General features: G+C 43.2%; 1 protein-coding gene across 1 annotated transcript; it reads right to left on the bottom strand.

Moving 5' to 3' along the window:
* Positions 1 to 1,905: 1,905 nt before the first annotated feature.
* LOC142658620 (actin-associated protein FAM107A-like) lies at positions 1,906 to 12,476 on the bottom strand. Its single transcript, XM_075834209.1, has 4 exons — positions 12,436 to 12,476; positions 8,940 to 9,075; positions 6,015 to 6,156; positions 1,906 to 2,740 (listed from the first exon to the last, which is right to left on the bottom strand). Exons 2-4 carry the CDS (start codon positions 9,038 to 9,040, stop codon positions 2,618 to 2,620), a joined length of 366 nt encoding a protein of 121 aa, XP_075690324.1. The 5' UTR covers positions 9,041 to 9,075; positions 12,436 to 12,476; the 3' UTR covers positions 1,906 to 2,617.
* Between the last annotated feature and the right edge of the window lie 7,924 nt (positions 12,477 to 20,400).

Genomic DNA, 20,400 nt, shown 5'->3' with positions numbered 1-20,400 from the left:
ACAGTTCAGCCCTATTCTCTTCAATAGAGCTGATCTGCAATACCCAGCACAACCTGTAGACATGAGTGGTGCTGTTTCTGGAAGAAAGCAGCCATGTTTTTATAATTCTAGACCATCATTTGAAGATATGAAAATGATTGTGCTCAGTTAATGCCTTCTTTGACACTATAGAAGCAAAACGTAGGTTAAGATTTGAAGAACCTACCACAATAGAGTAGATAATTGCTTAAAGAGCAATTCCCTTGCCATATATCATTTTCAGAATTGCCCAAGGGATATTCACTAGGGGCTTATGCACTCTGTCCCTCCAGAGATGTGTGCTCAAAGCCTGTACGGCAACATTGAATCCCTAATCTGTGTGCCCCCATATGATGCCACCACACTGCATCATATTACAGAGGTATTGCAATGGTTGTAGGGAAGAAAATCGCCGTTATCTGGCATCTGATGGGGGATGCCAGAATTTTTTGATAAAAACTGTATGCATCCATATGAAATTGGAGGTATAGTAAGGCCCCATAGACTGCTGGAGGATGTAATGCGCCTGTGTGCATGAGCCCTTACCAGACTTCCAGCTGTCCTGCGTTCAATAAACTAGCGTATGTGCATAGGAATGGGAAAGCGCTGCTCTGTTCATGTAAAGGTGCAGAGGTACCTGCATATGATATAACCCTGGGAGACATATTGCATACTGATGGTTGGATCGGCAGAATTGACCCAACAGTGCACACGTCCAGCCACAGGGAATTTGAAGTGACCCGTTGTTTCCTTACCAATCTGATATCAGACTTTTCCAAAATGCCTCTCACAGTATCACAAAGTTTCAAAGGAATTACTACCAACAAAATTAAGCATTGTATGGCCCCCAATGACATTAACGGACTATCTGTGTAATACACGGACGAGACAGGTCCTCCAGGGGGTGAGACGCTCTTTGTAGTCTTATAACTCCATTTAGAAATCTGGGGTTTTTAGGCAGTGCATCCCTAGAAATCAACATGTCAATCATGACTGTTTGGATTGGTGCTGTGCAGCTTAGCTATAGTCACCCATGCCAATTTGTTATTCTTCTGCACTTTTGAAGGGGTATTCTCATCATACATGTCATACATATGTCACTAGGATATGCCATAAAAATCTGACGCCCACCGATATCCCTATAATGGAGGGCCAGCCGCTGTGCAAGGAACTGCAACCCAGCTCTATTCAAGTGAAGTGCAAGGAAAATCTGTGAAGGGGCCACTCTGCTTAACTAGTGCCATCACCCCTAATTCTGGTAATGAGGCATATCTTAAGCCGGTCATACACATGAGATTAAATTGGCCGACCATGGTTTGCAAAACCACTTCTGTCTGCCGAAAATGTGATCGGCCAGGTTGGAAAATTTGGGCTGTGGTTGGCCAAAACTACAAGTGTATAGCATGATTAGCCGAATTCATACATTCATTTGCCACTGTGTGCTGGCCCCAAAGAGTCCGTCTTTCTAAAAACTGACTCCATTATCGACCGGTTTACTCGGTTATGCTACTGGTGGGATCGTTTATACGAACAATCCAACGGATGATTTATTGGCCGCATTCTGACTGATCTAAGCTCTATGTGTATAGCCAGCTTTAGATATGCAATCACTTACCATAGTGAGAAAATCCCTTTAATCAGATTTTCCTAATATTAAATAAAGGTGGCATACCACTTTAAATCTTTACTATTACAAATATTTTTAATCTTCAGGGAATAGACTACAATTTTGAAAACTGTTTTACTTTTGTAAAAGTCTTAAAAGTACAATAATCACGTAGGTCAATGAAAACTGCTTGTTGAAGAAATGGATTTTGTACTTCAATCTTACTACATTCGTTTAATGGGTCCTGATAATGACCCTAAATGCCTACGTTAATGACGTCTGACCTTGCCTACATACCCTCCTTTTACCACGGCACATTGCTGCCACATACAGTTGAATACTTAGTAACATAATTACATGAGTAGACAGGTCACTGCCTCCAACAAGACTATTTCACTCATCTCCCCACTTCCATCCACAATAATAAAGTACTAAGACCTTGTACAGTATATTTAACTTTAACGCATTCCTATAACTTCAACCTTTATGGACCCTTAAATAGTGACCACCATCTAGGCATGTTCAAAACATTGAGATTCCAATGGTTAATCATTTCTCATACTTTGGAGGATGGGGTCATACGCAGAGCATTAGTGTATGTAGCTCCACCCACTGAATATTAAGGCCCACCCATGAGCAGTTAAATAGATATTTTATCCAGGATCCTCTGTAACAAAGCCTTTCAGTTGTTTTCTTATCTTTTTGTAGAACCTCACACACTTGTGAGATGGGATTGGGGGTGTCATACATTGCCAAGAATTGCACAGACAGTTAAAAATAATTGCTCTTCTGTAATACAAAGCTTACAACAATTAAGTTTTATCTGTACATGCTCTGCTACTGAAGGTTTAATAGGTTGTCCGGGGCCTGATTTCTTCCCGATGTTATGACCATCAGAACACAGGGGGGAGCGAACAGTCCGGCGAAGTATCCCAGATGGACCAGTGTCAATGTCATGTTGTGATTGGACGGGTCCATTATTGTTGGTAGTATTCAGCTGACAGATGGTGGTGGCGGACTCTGAACATCTCTTGTTGTGGATTTCCGCAGGTTCTCTCTCACTCTGAGGAACTCGTGAACAACTGGACCGTCACTCTTTGTTGACGTCTGCTCTCTCTGCAATGTTAAGAGGCCAAATAAAGAGTAAAGCTTTTGATATTTTAACCCTTAACTGCTGTATGACATTGATTTGTGTAACACATGTGGGGAATAGGAATATCAACTTAACACCCAACAACCTACAATGTAATCTTTACAAACTAAAATCATCCTTCGGCATACAAAGTATTTACTGCCTCTGAATTATTTTGCGTTACGTGTTGATCAAGTCTAGTATAATATATACAGTATGATAAGTGTTGATGTTAGGAAGTATGGAGAAAGTTTAAGTTTGGACTATAAGGAAAGGTGAGAGTTAAGATTAGAAGTATGATGAGAGCTGAGGTGAGGAGGTATGATGACAGCTGGGTTAGAAGACAAAATGAGACATGAGGTTAGGAAGTATGATGAAAGCTGCGGTGAGGAGGTATGAAGAGAGCTGAGGTGAGAAAATATGATGAGAGCTGAGGCGAGGAGGTATGATGAGAGCTAAGGTAAGGAGGCATGTTGAGAGCTAAGGTGAGGAGGTATGATGAGAGCTAAGGTGAGGAGGTATGATGAGAGCCTAGGTGAGGAGGTATGATGAGAGATAAGGTGAGGAGGCATGATGAGTACCAAGGTGAGGAGGCATTATGAGAGATGTTCGGAGGTATGATGAGAGCTGAAGAGAAGAAGTATGATGATATATGAGCTGAGGAGGTATGATCATAGCTAAGGTGAGGAGGCATGATGAGAGATGTTAGAAGGTATGATGAAAGATGAGAAGAGGAAGTATGATGAGAGATGAGGTCAGGAGGTATGATGAGGTTAGGAGGCATGATGAGAGATGTTAGTAGGTATGATGAGAGCTGAAGAGAAGAAGTATGATGAGATATGAGGTGAGGAAGTTTGATGAGGGCTGAGACAAGCAGGTATGATCAGAGCTGAGGTGAGGAGGCATAATGAGAGATGTTAGAAGGTATGATGAAAGATGAGAAGAGGAAGTATGATGAGAAATGAGGTCAGGAGGTATGATGAGGTTAGGAGGCATGATGAGAGCTGTTAGTAGGTATGATGAGAGCTGAAGAGAAGAAGTATGATGAGATATGAGCTGAGGAGGTATGATCATAGCTAAGGTGAGGAGGCATGACGAGAGATGTTAGTAGGTATGATGAGAGCTGAAGAGAAGAAGTATGATGAGATATGAGGTGAGGAAGTTTGATGAGGGCTGAGACAAGCAGGTATGATCAGAGCTGAGGTGAGGAGGCATGATGAGAGATGTTAGAAGGTATGAAGAAAGATGAGAAGAGGAAGTATGATGAGAAATGAGGTCAGGAGGTATGATGAGGTTAGGAGGTATGATGAGAGCTGAGGTGAGGAAGTATGATTAGTATGATTAGAGTTGAGGTTAGGAGGTATGATGAGAGCTGAGGTGAGGAAGTATGATTAGTATGATTAGAGTTGAGGTTAGGAGGTATGATGAGAGCTGAGGTGAGGAAGTATGATTAGTATGATTAGAGTTGAGGTTAGGAGGTATGATAGCTAAGGTGAGAAGGCATTATGAGAGCTGAGGTTAGAAGGTATGATGAAAACTAAGGTAAGGAAGTATCATGAGAGCTGATGTTAGGAGGTAAAATGAGAGCTGAGGCTAGGAGGTATGATGAGAGCTGAGGCTAGGAGGTATGATGAGAGCTAAGGTAAGGAGGCATGATGAGAGCTAAGGTGAGGAGGTATGATGAGAGCTAAGGTGAGGAGGTATGATGAGAGCCTAGGTGAGGAGGTATGATGAGAGAGATAAGGTGAGGAGGCATGATGAGTACCAAGGTGAGGAGGCATTATGAGAGATGTTCGGAGGTATGATGAGAGCTGAAGAGAAGAAGTATGATGATATATGAGCTGAGGAGGTATGATCATAGCTAAGGTGAGGAGGCATGATGAGAGATGTTAGAAGGTATGATCAAAGATGAGAAGAGGAAGTATGATGAGAGATGAGGTCAGGAGGTATGATGAGGTTAGGAGGCATGATGAGAGATGTTAGTAGGTATGATGAGAGCTGAAGAGAAGAAGTATGATGAGATATGAGCTGAGGAGGTATGATCATAGCTAAGGTGAGGAGGCATGACGAGAGATGTTAGTAGGTATGATGAGAGCTGAAGAGAAGAAGTATGATGAGATATGAGGTGAGGAAGTTTGATGAGGGCTGAGACAAGCAGGTATGATCAGAGCTGAGGTGAGGAGGCATGATGAGAGATGTTAGAAGGTATGAAGAAAGATGAGAAGAGGAAGTATGATGAGAAATGAGGTCAGGAGGTATGATGAGGTTAGGAGGTATGATGAGAGCTGAGGTGAGGAAGTATGATTAGTATGATTAGAGTTGAGGTTAGGAGGTATGATGAGAGCTGAGGTGAGAAAGTATGATTAGTATGATTAGAGTTGAGGTTAGGAGGTATGATAGCTAAGGTGAGAAGGCATTATAAGAGCTGAGGTTAGAAGGTATGATGAAAACTAAGGTAAGGAAGTATCATGAGAGCTGATGTTAGGAGGTAAAATGAGAGCTGAGGCTAGGAGGTATGATGAGAGCTAAGTTTAGGAGGCATGATGAGAGTTGAGATTAGGATGTATGATGAGAGTTGAGATTAGGATGTATGATGAGAGTTGAGATTAGGACGGTATGATAAGGGTTGAGGATAGAATCGGCCATTACTGTGTTGTGAGGGTCCAACTTTCGAGACCAACAACAATTAGCAGAACAAAGAGGCCGCAGTTATCTGCCAGTCACCCTTCGGCACGCCAGCTGTTGTGGAACTGCAACTCCCATGATGCCCTGACAGCCAAAAGCTTTATGATTTCAGGCACAGGCTGTGAGGACATGTTGGGAATTGTAGTTTCAAAGCAGCGAGCGTGCTGAAGGTTGCTGACCCCTGCCATAGGGAATAGAATATAACATCTTGTTATTGGACGGCATATTTTACATTTTCTACAATCTCTATTACAGGCATGTACAATACTGAAGATGAAGAAGAAGCACTTCCAGATGAAAAAGTTATACATTTATTCACCAAATGTTCACAGCAAAGTTTCACCTTCTCAAGCGGGAATGCCTTCATTGAGAAGGTGAAACATTGCTGTGAACCTTTGGTGAGTAAATGTATTACTTTTTCATCTGCAAGTGCTTCTTCATCTTCGGTGTTGTGGTATCTATCAGGAGAGGTCGCTCCTGCGAAGCTTTGCATCCACCATTTTTTGGGTTTTCTGCTACTGTGCTGCTCCATTTATCTACTTCTTCCTAGGTATGTACAATATATATATATACCTCTTCTCTTCGCAGCTGCCATTTGTGCAGTTCCTGCTGCAGGGGACAATGAGACGTCTTTGTGTCCTGACCTTCCTGCCACTGAGATCTTCTCTTTTCCATAACACGTAGTAGTTCAGGCTTACTGTGTAGGACCAGGCCCCTGCATGGGTAAAAACAGGTCAAACTAACCATTTGTGGGAAGGTAGAAAGACAAAGCGCATTTTATTCTCTAATTCCCAAAGGGTTTTACAAAAAGGCCTCAATGATCCAAAAAGGTCCAAGATATGAAAGGATAAGAGAAGAGCCTGGGAGCTCCAGTAGATACCTGAGTGGAGGGACTAGCAATCCCATAACTAAGCCCTCTTGCACACGACCGATGTGCCACTCGGGCCGTTTTTAAAGGCATCCGAGTGGCACCCAATAGTCTTCTCGGATCCGTTCACATTAGCGGGTGAATCGGGTCAGTGAAAACTGACACGATTCTCGGATCTGTGGAAAGATAGGACACGTCCTATCTTTCCACAGATCACTGACGGGACTCGGCCGGCGCACACTGTCATGTGCATAAGGGCGAATTTACACGAACGTGATATACGTCCGTGCAACGCGCGTGAATTTCACGCGCTTCGCACGGACCTATGCTAGTCTATAGGGCCGTGCAGACTGTCAGTGATTTTCACGCAGCAGGTGTCCGCTGCGTAAAACTCACGACATGTTCTAAATTTCTGTGTTTCTCGCGCATCACGCACCCATTGAAGTCAATGGGTGCGTGAAAATCACGCGCACCACACGGAAGCACTTCCGTGGGACGCGCGTGATTCGCGCAACAGCAGTAAAAAGTATGATTGAAAACAGAAAAGCACCACGTGCTTTTCTGTTTACAAACATACAAACAGATTGTTATAATGATGGCGGCTGCGCGAAAATCACGCAGCCGCGCATCATATGGTGATGACACACGGAGCTAAGTGCCTTTTGCGAGCGCAAAACGCCGCGTTTTTTGCGCGCGCAAAACGCACACGCTCGTGTAAATCTGGCCCAAGGCTTAGGTAAGATTTCTCATCAGGACAATTCCCTTTGCTTAAATGGTTCCCTCAACAACAAGCTGATTTTTAATCACCTCCTTGCTGTCTCCCGACAGCAGACATTGATTAATAAGAATTTCAACATGCCCCTTCCTTTGCTATTTCAGGAGATAAGCCGCTATCAGAAGTGTAACATACACGTTCGCTCAAACTGAGCGTAGATGTTCATAGAGAGAACGGTGCGGAGACCTGTCTGCAAATAAAGGGTTTGGCCAACAGGTATCTTATGTGTATGGTCAACTTAATATAGGGGTGCCCAATCAGGCACCTCCCTCTCAATAAGGGCTTATTCACATGAACGTATAATACGTCCGTGCTACGAGCGTGGAAATCACCCGTGTCGCACGGACCTATGTTACTGAATGGGGCCGTTCAGACTGTCAGTGAATTTCACGCGGCGTATGTCCGCTGCGTGAAAAGCACGACATGACCTATATTTGGCCGTGTTTCGCGCTGCATGCACCCATTGAAGTCAATGGGTGCGTGCAAATCGTGCTCGGCACACGGAAGCACTTCCGGGTGCCGCGCGTGATTCGCGCAACAGCAGTAAAAACAATGAATGAAAACAGAAAAGCACCACGTGCTTTTCTGTTTGTAAACATAAAACCAGAGTGTCATAATGATGCCGGCTGCGCGAAAATCACGCAGCCGCGCACCATATGCTGATGACACACGGACCTTTTGCGCACGCAAAACGCAGCGTTTTTTGCGCGGGCAAAACGCACACGCTCGTGTGAATCCAGCCTAAGATGCACATGTCTTAATAGGGCGTATTTAGCTTAAACAATTTCAGTTAAACAAGAGTTTACTCAGTCTTACCCTAAAGTAGCTGCTTTGAATAATTTAATAAAGGGACTGTATAACATTGATAAAAAAGGGTCTGAAACAGCGCCACTCTTGTCCATAGGCTTTGTCTGGTATTGCAGTTAAGCTCCACACAGGTGAATGGGGCTTAACAGCAATGCCACACACAGCCGTACTGTTTCAAGGAAGAAAAAGCATTTAATCTCACCCCTTTAAGGAATAGTAACACTCTCTTGGAAGAATATCAGTGTAAGGGTATGTGCACACACACTAATTACGTCCGTAATGGACGGACGTATTTCGGCCGCAAGTCCCGGACCGAACACAGTGCAGGGAGCCGGGCTCCTAGCATCATACTTATGTACGATGCTAGGAGTCCCTGCCTCTCTGCAGGACAACTGTCCCGTACTGTAATCATGTTTTCAGTACGGGACAGTAGTTCCACGGAGAGGCAGGGACTCCTAGCGTCGTACATAAGTATGATGCTAGGAGCCCGGCTCCCTGCACTGTGTTCGGTCCACTACTTGCGGCCGAAATACGTCCGTCAATTACGGACGTAATTAGTGTGTGTGCACATACCCTAAGGGTATGTGCACACGACAACGTTAAATACGTCTGAAATTATGGAGCTGTTTTCTCCTGAAAACAGCTCCATAATTTCAGACGTTTTTACAAGTGCACGCGTTTTTCGCGGCGTCTTTTGCGGACGTAATTGGAGCTGGTTTTCATTGGAGTCAATGAAAAACGGATCCAATTATGTCCCAAGAAGTGTCCTGCACTTCTTTGACGCGGCCGTAATTTTACGCGCTGTCTTTTGACAGCGACGTGTAAAATGAGAGCTCGTCTGCACAGAACATCGTAAGACCCATTGCAAGCAATGGGCAGATGTTTGCCGACGTATTGGAGCCGTCTCTTCAGCAGTAATTCGAGGAGTAAACCCCCTCCATTACGTCTGAAAAGAGGTCGTGTGCAGATACCCTTAGTTTGCACAAATGTTTAGTTCTGACTACTTTTTTAACGGGATCACTGCCAATATTTATATCGTTTTACATACTTCTTGTATGTGAGCAGAAGTTCTCGATGCAGTTCCTGGTGGGTTCGTGAGGATTTCATGGGGTTGTCAGGTTTGTAGGGAGGGTTTATCTTGGGCAGCATGGAAACTAAATCACAAGAACCTTCTTTCCCTGCGGCTGAAAGAATACAAGAAACAGAAGTCAGCAAAACCAGCAGTCCCAACCTTTTTTTCTCTTGTGAGCCATATTCAGACACAGAAAGTCTTGGTGACTCACACTAGTGGCCTTGATACTCAAGGTTTAAAAAGGTTCTGCACCTAAATAATTTTTTAAAAATCTGAATAACACTTCTCCATGTTTTTTGGTATTCCCTGCTGTCAGGACAGTGCCAATACAGCTGTGCATCAAAGAAGCACCGCTCTAGACTGAGCTGCAATACCAGACACAGCCCATAGATTGAAGAGGCGCTGTTTCTGGAGCAACGTAGCCATGGTTTTTCTAATATCTTACAACTCCTTTAAGTTCAGCCACGTGTCCTTGTACCTTTTCAGTTCAATGTCTTCGTTTTTGTCAAGAAATATGCGGACCCAACACAGAAAGAAATTTGCCGCGTGAATACGTCTAAGGTCACATGGCTCAGCAGGAAAGATTAGGCTGGCCATATTTTAGTGAAATACTGTCCAATACATTTACATAGTGATGTAATTTATTGTATCCAATTATTTTGGTACCATAGAGAATAGAATTATCGTTAAGGGGACTAGTTATTGCTGCATTCTATGAATTATCAATATGAAAACATTACACGACTTCTCTCAGGTTGGGCTCTTTTGCTATAAAGGAAAATTGTAGATTCACACACCTTTTTTAAGAACTGGTAGATTGGTTCCAATACTAAAGGGCATACGCAATGAGGACAAGACTTGACATTTTGCCCACATCCATAATTCCTGTGATATCCTGCCAATAGAGATAGGATAATAGCTTTAAAGACCTCCAAAGGGGCTCTGAAGGCCACAAAATATGGCCACCAGGTCGAAGGCCCTGCCATGCAATAAATAAAGTTACACAATGAAGGCTATGGTAAAATGTAACAATACATGTAGACATACAGGGCCTCAGCCATTAAAAATTATCATGCTCCATTGCCTAAAAAATATCTGATGACTAGGCTGGTCCATCAGATCCTCAGCAGTGCAGAAATGTGTGCCCCCTGACAGTGGGGTGTATACACATCAGGGAAGCTGCTCACATGGTTTCCTTACTTTTCTTATTGAATGCATGTATGGCATTTTTATTCTACTCAAAATACTGAAAGTATGGAAACCCCAATATACTATAATATTAATAATAATAATAATAATAACAACAAAACAACGTATAATAATCAGTGGATCCAGGGGGGGGGGTCATGATCAGTGAGTCCCCTGAGCTAAACATTTTGTGATGCCCCCTTCCTCTTTTGGAAAGAAAGAGGAATTAGCCCAGAAAAAGAGACCAGAAAACTACAATATAATATAATGTTACAAACAGTAGCACAATCAGAACATTTCAACAACTACCATAAGTTGCACAAATAATACTGCCACAAAAGAGTGCTTTGTCCCTTGATTATAGTGCCACAAGCTGTGCCCCATACAAATAAGGTACCACATGCCACGCTGTGCCCCATACAAATAAAGCAGCACCAAAACAATTGCTGTGCCCCCTGTAGATAGTGCCACATACAGTGCCCCCTGTAGAAAGTGACACACACAGTACCCCCTGTAGACAATGCCCCACTGCTGCCCCTGTAGAGAGCGTCACAGTGCTGCCTGCAGATAGAGCCACACATCACCCTGCAGACAGTGCCATACAGTGCCCTCTGTAGATAGTGTCAGAAAGTGGCACCTGTAGTAAGTGACACACAGTTCCCCCTATGGATAGTCCCACACACAGTGCCCTGCGTAAAGAGTACCACACATGGTGTCACCTGTAAATAGTGCCACATAGTGCCCCCTATAGATCATGCCACACACAGTATGGTACATAGTACCACACATTGTGCCACCTGTAGATAGTGCCACACAGTACCCCCTGTAGAAAGTGACACACAGTGCCCCATGTAGAAAGTACACTGCCCTCCGTTGAAAGAGGCACAGACTGCTCCCTGTAACTAGTGCCACACAGTGCCTCCTATAAAAAGTGACACACAGTAACCCCTGTATAAATTGTGACACAGTGCCGCCTGTAGAAAGTGACACAGTGCCTCCTGTACAAAGTGACATACAGTGCCCCCTGTAGAAAGTGTGACACAGTGCCTCATGCAGAAAGTGCCACACAGTGCTTACTGTAAATAGTGCCACACAGTGCCACCTGTACAAAGTGACACGTAGTACCCATGTACAAAGTGATACACAGTGCCCCCTGTTGAAAGAAAAACAAGGTGCTCCCTGTAACTAGTGCTACACAGTGCCTCCTGTAGAAAGTGACACACAGTTCCCTCTGTAAATAGAGCCACACAACGCCACTATAGAAAGTAACACAGTGCTGCCTGTAAATAGTGCCACACAGTGCCTCCTGTACAAAATGACAAAAAGTAACCCCGGTAGAAAGTGATACAGAGTGCCCCCTGCAGAAAGTGACACACAGTGCTCCTTGTAACTAGTGACACACAATGCCTCCTGTAAATAGAGCCAAACAGTGAATCTGCAGAAAGTGACAGTGCCTTTTGTAGAAAGTGACACACAGTGCCTCATGAATAAAGTGAGAGACAGTGCCCTTGTAGAACTCATGTACTCACCTATCATTGCTCCTCTTCTGCTCTAGGTGCCATTTCCGCTGCACACGGTCCTCGTAGTGTGCTTCAGATGCCTCTGCTACTCTCGGTCCTGGTGCTGGAAAGCAACAGAACCCTGAATACAGCGCCGACGCCTGGAGCAGAAGAGGACCGGGGTGTGGTGAGTTGAACAACAGCCACGCTTACCGTTCCTTGGGCCTCCTGTGCCAATGAGCACCTCCATTACTGATGGAAGCAGTCATTGGAAAATTACAACCCTCTCAGAGCCCTAAGGGGCACATCCTCTGCCTACGCTTCGTCCCTACCATCATCCGCCTGCTGCTTTGGGACCCCTTTGGAAAGAGTGGGCCAAGCCCTGTTTAGTTTCGTACCTTTTTAGTTTCGGTGATGAGAACTTGTACAGAACTCCCCTCTCCAGAGGAACTGCATTGTTAGTAAACAAGATGGTAAACAAATTGGCCCAAGAGTCATGGGAAGGGCATAATTGTAGAAAAAAACAGGCCCTTTGTCCTGGGTGGCAACACCCGGCACCATAATGGGGGATCCATTATGATCCTTGCTATAGGGCCTCTTTTTTCTATGTAGGTCGCTAGTGAGAACCTGCAGTGAATCATCATGAGGAAGGTGTGGGAGGCCCAAGGGCACCAGAAAACAATTACACTATATTTGTAGACCCCAATAGATCTGCTTCCTCAGCTTAATTTATGTCACATTGATGATAGCTGAACCTTCCCTTCGACATCTGCTTTCTGTGTTACCTGCACTGTGGTGGGATAGGCGGATTCATTCTCCACTGTTGGTCTCTGTATAGGATACAAATGCAGAAAAGCAAGGAGTTATTTCAAACCTTGATTAAAAAGTATAAACATACAAGTCATAGGTTTGTATACATATTGGGCACCTCCCCGTCTGTGGTGGCATGTCTGTGCCCAGGACATTAGAATAGCCATTCATCTACTACTGTGTCTGCGTCGAGGAAACATCATCCAGATATTTAATAATGGATTTGGCAGCTCTGATCTCCAGTTTCACTGCAATGAATCAACACTTTCTGTACAAGACACTAACCAAGCAAGAGACTACGATGCATATACAGTCAATACTACAAACCATGGCACCTAAATGTCCCCAGATGTATGGCAGCAGTAGAGACGTCACTGAGGCGCTGACTTAAAGGGGTTCTCTGGAACACAGTATATATCAGAGCACAGGATGTGATCATCCATTGTAAAACTTTTAGACAGCGCAAGAAGCGTTGGACTGGGGTCCATTAGGCCCACCAGAGGGAATAATACTGAGGGCCCACCCACCATCTCTACAGAATATGTGCACACTTGTTGTTATCATTATACACATAGGACATATCGTCAATAAGGTCTAATAGGTTATTTGTGAAACACCCATAAGGAATAGACCCTAATGGTAAGTGCCAAATCAGCTCCAAATGGAGTTGTCTTCTGCTAGACCTTTTCAGGCCCATTATTGGGTCAGAGTCTGGGGCTACCAGAAGTTCCTCTGGTGGCCCAGTCTAACCAGTGCAAGTCTTGGGAACTGCTCTTGAGATATTTGGCACCCGTATGTACTAATTCCTTGCCTAATGCAGGGGTGTAACTAGGGAGGTTCTTATGGGCCGTGTGCCCTGGGTGGTGTCGGTGGAACCAATCAGAAGCCGGTAGAGCTTGGAGACAGACAGTCTTGCAGAACTGCTCAGAACTGAATCTTTACCCTGGGTGAAAGAACATCTAGCTACTTCTTTGCCATGCCTAGGCCACGATTGAGACAATTTTACAATCGGCACAATTTTAACAAATATTTCTTATTAATCACAGAGGAGAACAAGGGTGAAGTAGTTGGAGAGTTGAAGCTGTTGAAACTGCACAATAGGGCCATAGGGGCTATTCTGGAAGCCCAATACATAGTCACATGGATCATATGCTCGTTACTCCTTATTACAAAGTGGCCCCATAGTGTATGAGTTGTGTAGGCTGTACTTTTGTTACAACCCCGACCCATGAACTGGAAGTAGACATCTACTTAAGTCATACATGCCTACTTTTGAGAAATGCCCACCAAAGATGCCCCGACTTTCAGTGGTCTTATCGCTCGTGGTCTAGTGGCCCAAGAAATCCTGAGTGACCTGTTGACCATTAGAGCTTTGTTACCAGATTATCTTTAGTACCTAAATGGCCTGATATCTTGTGATGATCCAGTGACAGATGACCTCTCATGGTCCAGTGCAGTGGGAATTGTATGGAGATTACTTTTAAGATTGATAGTTGTTGGTGATAACAGACTTGAAGCAACAATCCCCACATACACCGATATATTCCAAAGTCCCAGTGTATAATTTATCCAAAAAGTTAATTCTTATTGCTAAAATTCCTTTAGAAAAAAATATATCTACAGATGTATGTGATATGCTGATGATTGTTTCTAACAATTGCAAGACAGCAGTACTTCTTATTTGTTGCTATTGCATAATAACTGAAATTAAAGGGATACTAAATCTAAGTCCTATCTTGCTGTAAAGCTGAACACAGTCTATAGTTCCCTTTTATCAGCCATTTCAGGCTGAGAAAAAGTTGACATTAGTGTTCTTCCATGGTATGACTGGCAGGAAGTCCAGAAAAATATCTGATCACTACTTTATCTCATATATCTCCAGTTCTGGGAGCATTCAGTAACATTGACATGTGTGACTGATAATAGCAGATCTTTTATAAGCTGCGGATTTACACGGGCCAATTATATGAACGCTCGTTCCCGATCATTGTCGTGTGTAAACAGGGCAATGATCAGCCGATGAGGAATACGCTCGGCTGATCATATAGTTTATGCAGCACAAAATATTAGGCTGGGTTCACACGACCTATTTTCAGGCGTAAACGAGGCGTATTATGCCTCGTTTTACGCCTGAAAATAGGGCTACAATACGTCGGCAAACATCTGCCCATTCATTTGAATGGGTTTGCCGACGTACTGTGCAGACAACCTGTCAAACGATGACGCGTAAAAATACAGCCTCAGCAAAAGAAGTGCAGGACACTTATATACATTATATGCAGGACACTTATATACATTATATGCGGGACACTTATATACATTATATGCAGGACACTTATATACATTATATGCAGGACACTTATATACATTATATGCAGGACACTTATATACATTATATGCAGGACACTTATATACATTATATGCGGGGCACTTATATACATTATATGCAGGACACTTATATACATTATATGCAGGACACTTATATACATTATATGCAGGACACTTATATACATTATATGCAGGACACTTATATACATTATATGCAGGACACTTATATACATTATATGCAGGACACTTATATACATTATATGCAGGACACTTATATACATTATATGCAGGACACTTATATACATTATATGCAGGACACTTATATACATTATATGCAGGACACTTATATACATTATATGCAGGACACTTATATACATTATATGCAGGACACTTATATACATTATATGCAGGACACTTATATACATTATATGCGGGACACTTATATACATTATATGCGGGACACTTATATACATTATATGCGGGGCACTTATATACATTATATGCGGGGCACTTATATACATTATATGCAGGACACTTATATACATTATATGCAGGACACTTATATACATTATATGCAGGACACTTATATACATTATATGCAGGACACTTATATACATTATATGCAGGACACTTATATACATTATATGCAGGACACTTATATACATTATATGCAGGACACTTATATACATTATATGCAGGACACTTATATACATTATATGCAGGACACTTATATACATTATATGCAGGACACTTATATACATTATATGCAGGACACTTATATACATTATATGCAGGACACTTATATACATTATATGCAGGACACTTATATACATTATATGCAGGACACTTATATACATTATATGCAGGACACTTATATACATTATATGCAGGACACTTATATACATTATATGCAGGACACTTATATACATTATATGCAGGACACTTATATACATTATATGCAGGGCACTTCTTTCAGACGTAATTTGAGCCGTTCTTCATTGAACTCAATGAAGCACAGCTCAAAATTTACGGCTGTCAGAGAAGCCTCGCAAAATGCGAGGAGGAGGAATTACGACTGAAACGAGGCAGCTGTTTTCTCCTGAAAACAGTCTGTCTTTTCAGACGTAAATGCCAGCTAGCGTGTGCACATACCCTTATCGTTGTCGGAAGAACATTTCCCTGTGTAAACATGGAGATGCGCTACCGACAGGATAGAAATGTATGGGGACGAGCAGTCATAGAAACGAGTGCTCGTCCCCATACATATCTCCTTGAGAAAGGCGCAAACGATCAGCGCTCGTTGATCAGCGCTCGTTTACACGGCCCATGTCGGGCCATTTAAGAGGAACCTTAGATAAAGACATAAATACAGGTGCAATGAATTCAGCCGTTCATAAACAATAGTGTAATATCTCTGGCCCACCACACTGGCAATCTGACAACTTTCCACATCCGCAGTCATTTATTCCAATAATTTTGTAAAATTTTTCTAGGAAAACTTCCAATTCTTTTATTTACAGCATCTGCCAATCCCAGTCCCAATGGGGGAACATTCCACAGTCTGTTTTTTTGTAAAAAATACTTTATTCTGTATAGGATGGTCCAGATAATGAGTTAATTTGCAAGGTCACCATAGGGCCCATAACAAAACTCAGGCCTACTGAAAGCACTGCCAGATGTCTTTATAGTCCAGTTAATGGCTCTCAACATTTCTATAGGCAAAGGGGCCACATTTTTTTACACATAAAGCTCCGAATCCCCTGCTTCCCTTCACACAGTTAGGCCGGATTCAAACGAGCGTGTGCGTTTTGCGCATGCAAAAAACGCTGCGTTTTGCATGCGCAAAAGGAACTTAACAGCTCCGTGGTGCTTTTCTGTTTACATTCATAGTTTTACTGCTGTTGCGCGAATCACGCTCGTCCCACCGAAGTGCTTCCGTGTGCTGCACGTGATTTTCACGCACCCATTGACTTCAATGGGCGCGTGATGCGCGAAATCCGCACAAAGAACGGACATGTCGTGACTTTTTCGCAGCGGACTCACGCTGCGTAAAAATCACGCAACTGTCTGCACAGCCGCATAGACTAATATAGGTCCGTGCGACGCGCGTGATTTTCACGGACGTATATCCCGTTCGTCTGAATAAGCCCTAAAGGTGATTTTACATGGGCAGAGATTAACACTTTATAATCGACTGTCAATTCACAATACAACTTGTCGATCGGCGCTCGTTGCTCCCTTTAAACGAAGAAAAAATCGTTTAGTGTGGGCACGAATGATCATTACTACGATCGCTCGTCCTCATGCATTTGCATCAATTCGGCAGTACATATCCCTGTTTAAACAGGGAGTTGTGATGCCGACTAGCGATAATTTTTTTAGTTGCATAAAAGATGCAATCAACCAATGAAAGAGCGGTTATGAGCATTCATATGAACACTCGTTCCCAATCATTACCCTGTGTAAAGTAGATCAGCTGATCATATGGCTTATGCAGCATTAAATATTATTGTTGTTGGTAGCATATCTCATAGCTTCCGACATGATGGAAATGAATGGGGATGAACAATAGTAATAATGATCGCTCGTCCCCATACATAAACCAATCATTGCTGCTTGTGAAAGGAGCAAGCGAGCGCCAATCAACGCCCTGCCTCGGGCCAATGGCTGCACGATTTTACCGTCAAAATTGTGCAGCCATTCGCCACCGCATGTGGGTGGGGTTTTGGCTGCACGTGGATACCGCTATGTGGGACCATACCCTTACATGACCATAAGGGCGTTGGCTTCAGTTGTAATAATAATCTCCACGGCTTCCTTAGTTCATTAACTGATTTCACATTTTAAGCCCCATTCTGCCCAAAAATCACCCCCACATGGTCATAAACGCCACTTTTAATTCAAACTTGCATAAATCCTACACTTTTTGGAATCTAGAGGACAATCCTCAGAGCAGTGAGCATGTATGCCAGATTCATAGCAACTCTGCTGCGGCTCTGCAATCTGGATATTAAGTGGGGTCTTGAAGAGTGGGCCCCATTATCTACAATGCGGTATGTCCTAATACGTCATACGAAAGGGCGTTGCTGAGTGGGTGACCCGTCTTTCATTCTCGTTGTGATCAATTATTATAATATGTCTTCCTCTAACAATACAGTCCATGCATCAGTTATACAGCCTGACGGCCATTCATTCGCTCCACTCTGCTTCATACAAGGCACTTGCACATTAAATAATCTTATTCCTAGCACCAAAAGCCATCACGACTTTTACCAATAAAATAAAACCATAAAATGTAACTAAAATAATAGAATAAAACCAAAAATGTCAAGTTCTATTTTCTGGAAAATGTTTAAAGCTTTGGAGTCTTACATGGTCTTGGTGAGACTTTGCTCCTCCGGCGTCTGTGACATCACCCGACGTTCCTGGGACCCTCCAGACAGGACGCAGCCGGTTAGGGAATAGTCTGTATGCCCCGTCACCACAGATCCTGTCCTGCTCTCATTTCTGGCTTCTGTTTTCAGTGCTTGTTAATTATTAAAGGCCTACGATTGTCTCTAATCCACAGGAAACTCAGAAGCGGCAGTCAATTCAACGAAAACTCAACCAAAGAGTCCTCATCGCCGAAGAATATTCTAGTAAAATATTCCTAATTCATTATCAATGAATAAATAAAAATTATGTATTAAAATAAGCCCCATATGGTTAAATGCGATTATTTTCTGAAAACTAAAACTTTTATTATATTTCTATCAATATTTGCATCAAAATATCGAAGATTAAAAAAACAAACAAAAAAAACAAACTATTTCAATTGTTTTATTCAAGGTTTCTACTAATTTATATATGTAGTACTGACAGTTAAGCACTAGATGGCAGCAACATATTATTTTACACATTCATCACAGAAGTCTCTCTTTCTTGGGTTAAAACACAACAAAGCGTTTTACCGTTCTAAAATAGTAAGGGTATGTGCACACACACTAATTACGTCCGTAATTGACGGACGTATTTCGGCCGCAAGTCCCGGACCGAACACAGTGCAGGGAGCCGGGCTCCTAGCATCATACTTATGTACGATGCTAGGAGTCCCTGCCTCGCTGCAGGACAACTGTCCCGTACTGTAATCATGTTTTCAGTACGGGACAGTTGTCCGGCAGCGAGGCAGGGACTCCTAGCATCGTACATAAGTATGATGATAGGAGCCCGGCTCCCTGCACTGAGTTCGGTCCGGAACTTGCGGCCGAAATACGTCCGTTAATTACGGACGTAATTAGTGTGTGTGCACATACCCTAAAAGCCTTGAAATACGCCTGGAAAAATACTAGCAAAACGCCTACAAACCGCTTCCCATTGATTTCAATGGGAAATACACTGTGCTGTTCACATGGTGTATTTTTTCGCTGCCGAATTAAAAAAACGCCTCGTAAAAAGAAGGGGCTCGTCACTTCTTGAAGCGGTTTTGGAGCGGATTTTCCATTGACACTATGAAAAACGCAACGGACACCTCACTGCAAAGGGCGGAATCAAAGATCACTTTGATTGCGCCCGTTTAACACCTTAAATGCTGCGGTCAATTGTGTCCACTGCATCTAAATTGTCAGAATCAAAACACCCCTCAAACACGCCATTGCGCTGCCCTGTGGCACGATCGGCCGTTAACAGTGGTTGTTATGGCAGCCTGGGGGCCTAATAAAGGCCCCCAGGTCTGCCATCTTTGTACTCCGGCAGGGCTTCAAAGGAGACTGTCAGTATTACGATACACATACAAATCGCGGCCACACGGCCGCATGCATTAATTTCTATGAGCCTGGAAACACGGCCGTAATAAGACTTGCCCGTTCTTTCTGCGGTCCAGACCCCTGGGCCATGCACCGGACCATGGAAACCACGGTCGTGTGCATGGGCCCATAGAAATGACTGGGTCTGCAATTCTCCCGTGGATTTTCGGGGGAATTGCGGCCGCAAAAGCACGTTCGTGTGCATGGGGGCCTATGGCTTTTGGAAGGCGAAGAGGGAAAAAAACGAAAATAAAATCTCAAATTGGCCTGGCCTTTAAGAGGTTAAAGGGATTGCTCACTATGGACAATTCTCTTTTGTTATAAAGATCCCCCTGATCACGAGACCCCCGAAATTAGCTGTAATCTGTGCAGCAATCCAGCGGCAAGTGTTCAATTTCCCTGCATTAATATGCGATCTGTGTAATGAGTGGACATGTCGGGTCCTCCAGAGCCAGAGACACTCTTTGCACACCCCGTCTGCTGTGGCTAATAGATGGGGGTCCTGAATAGCCTCCCCCTCTATTCAATTAGAATAGGGTATTTAAAAGTGAATTGCCACAACCAGACAACTCCCTTAGGTTCTATTCACACTGCATTAGAGAATCTCCTGGAGTATACCTCCAACAAATACCTCCGACTGTGCCACGGTGTGCCATGCAGCTACTTACGTCACCCAAAGACAACCATACCACACAGTGTATATATATATATATATATATATATATATATATACATATAGCGAAAGAAAATTTGCAGCACTCCAATGTGAAGAAAATGGAGGTTAATTCAATCCAAATACAAAAGCGACGTTTCAATCCTACGATAGGCTCT

Source organism: Rhinoderma darwinii, chromosome 8 (genome assembly GCF_050947455.1).
Source record: "Rhinoderma darwinii isolate aRhiDar2 chromosome 8, aRhiDar2.hap1, whole genome shotgun sequence".
Lineage (NCBI taxonomy): Eukaryota > Metazoa > Chordata > Amphibia > Anura > Rhinodermatidae > Rhinoderma > Rhinoderma darwinii.
Note: the sequence above shows the minus strand (reverse complement) of the source record. Positions and strands in the feature narration are given on the sequence as shown.

Excerpts from the sequence above, each read along its gene's own strand:
- LOC142658620 (XM_075834209.1), bottom strand. The coding sequence starts at position 9,040 with ATGCTGCCCAAGATAAACCCTCCCTACAAACCTGACAACCCCATGAAA. Across the intron at positions 6,157-8,939 it reads CTTCTGCTCACATACAAGAA|GGGCCTGGTCCTACACAGTA; the intron begins GTATGTAAAACG and ends TTACCCATGCAG. Across the intron at positions 2,741-6,014 it reads GGCAGCTGCGAAGAGAAGAG|AGAGAGCAGACGTCAACAAA; the intron begins GTATATATATAT and ends TTAACATTGCAG.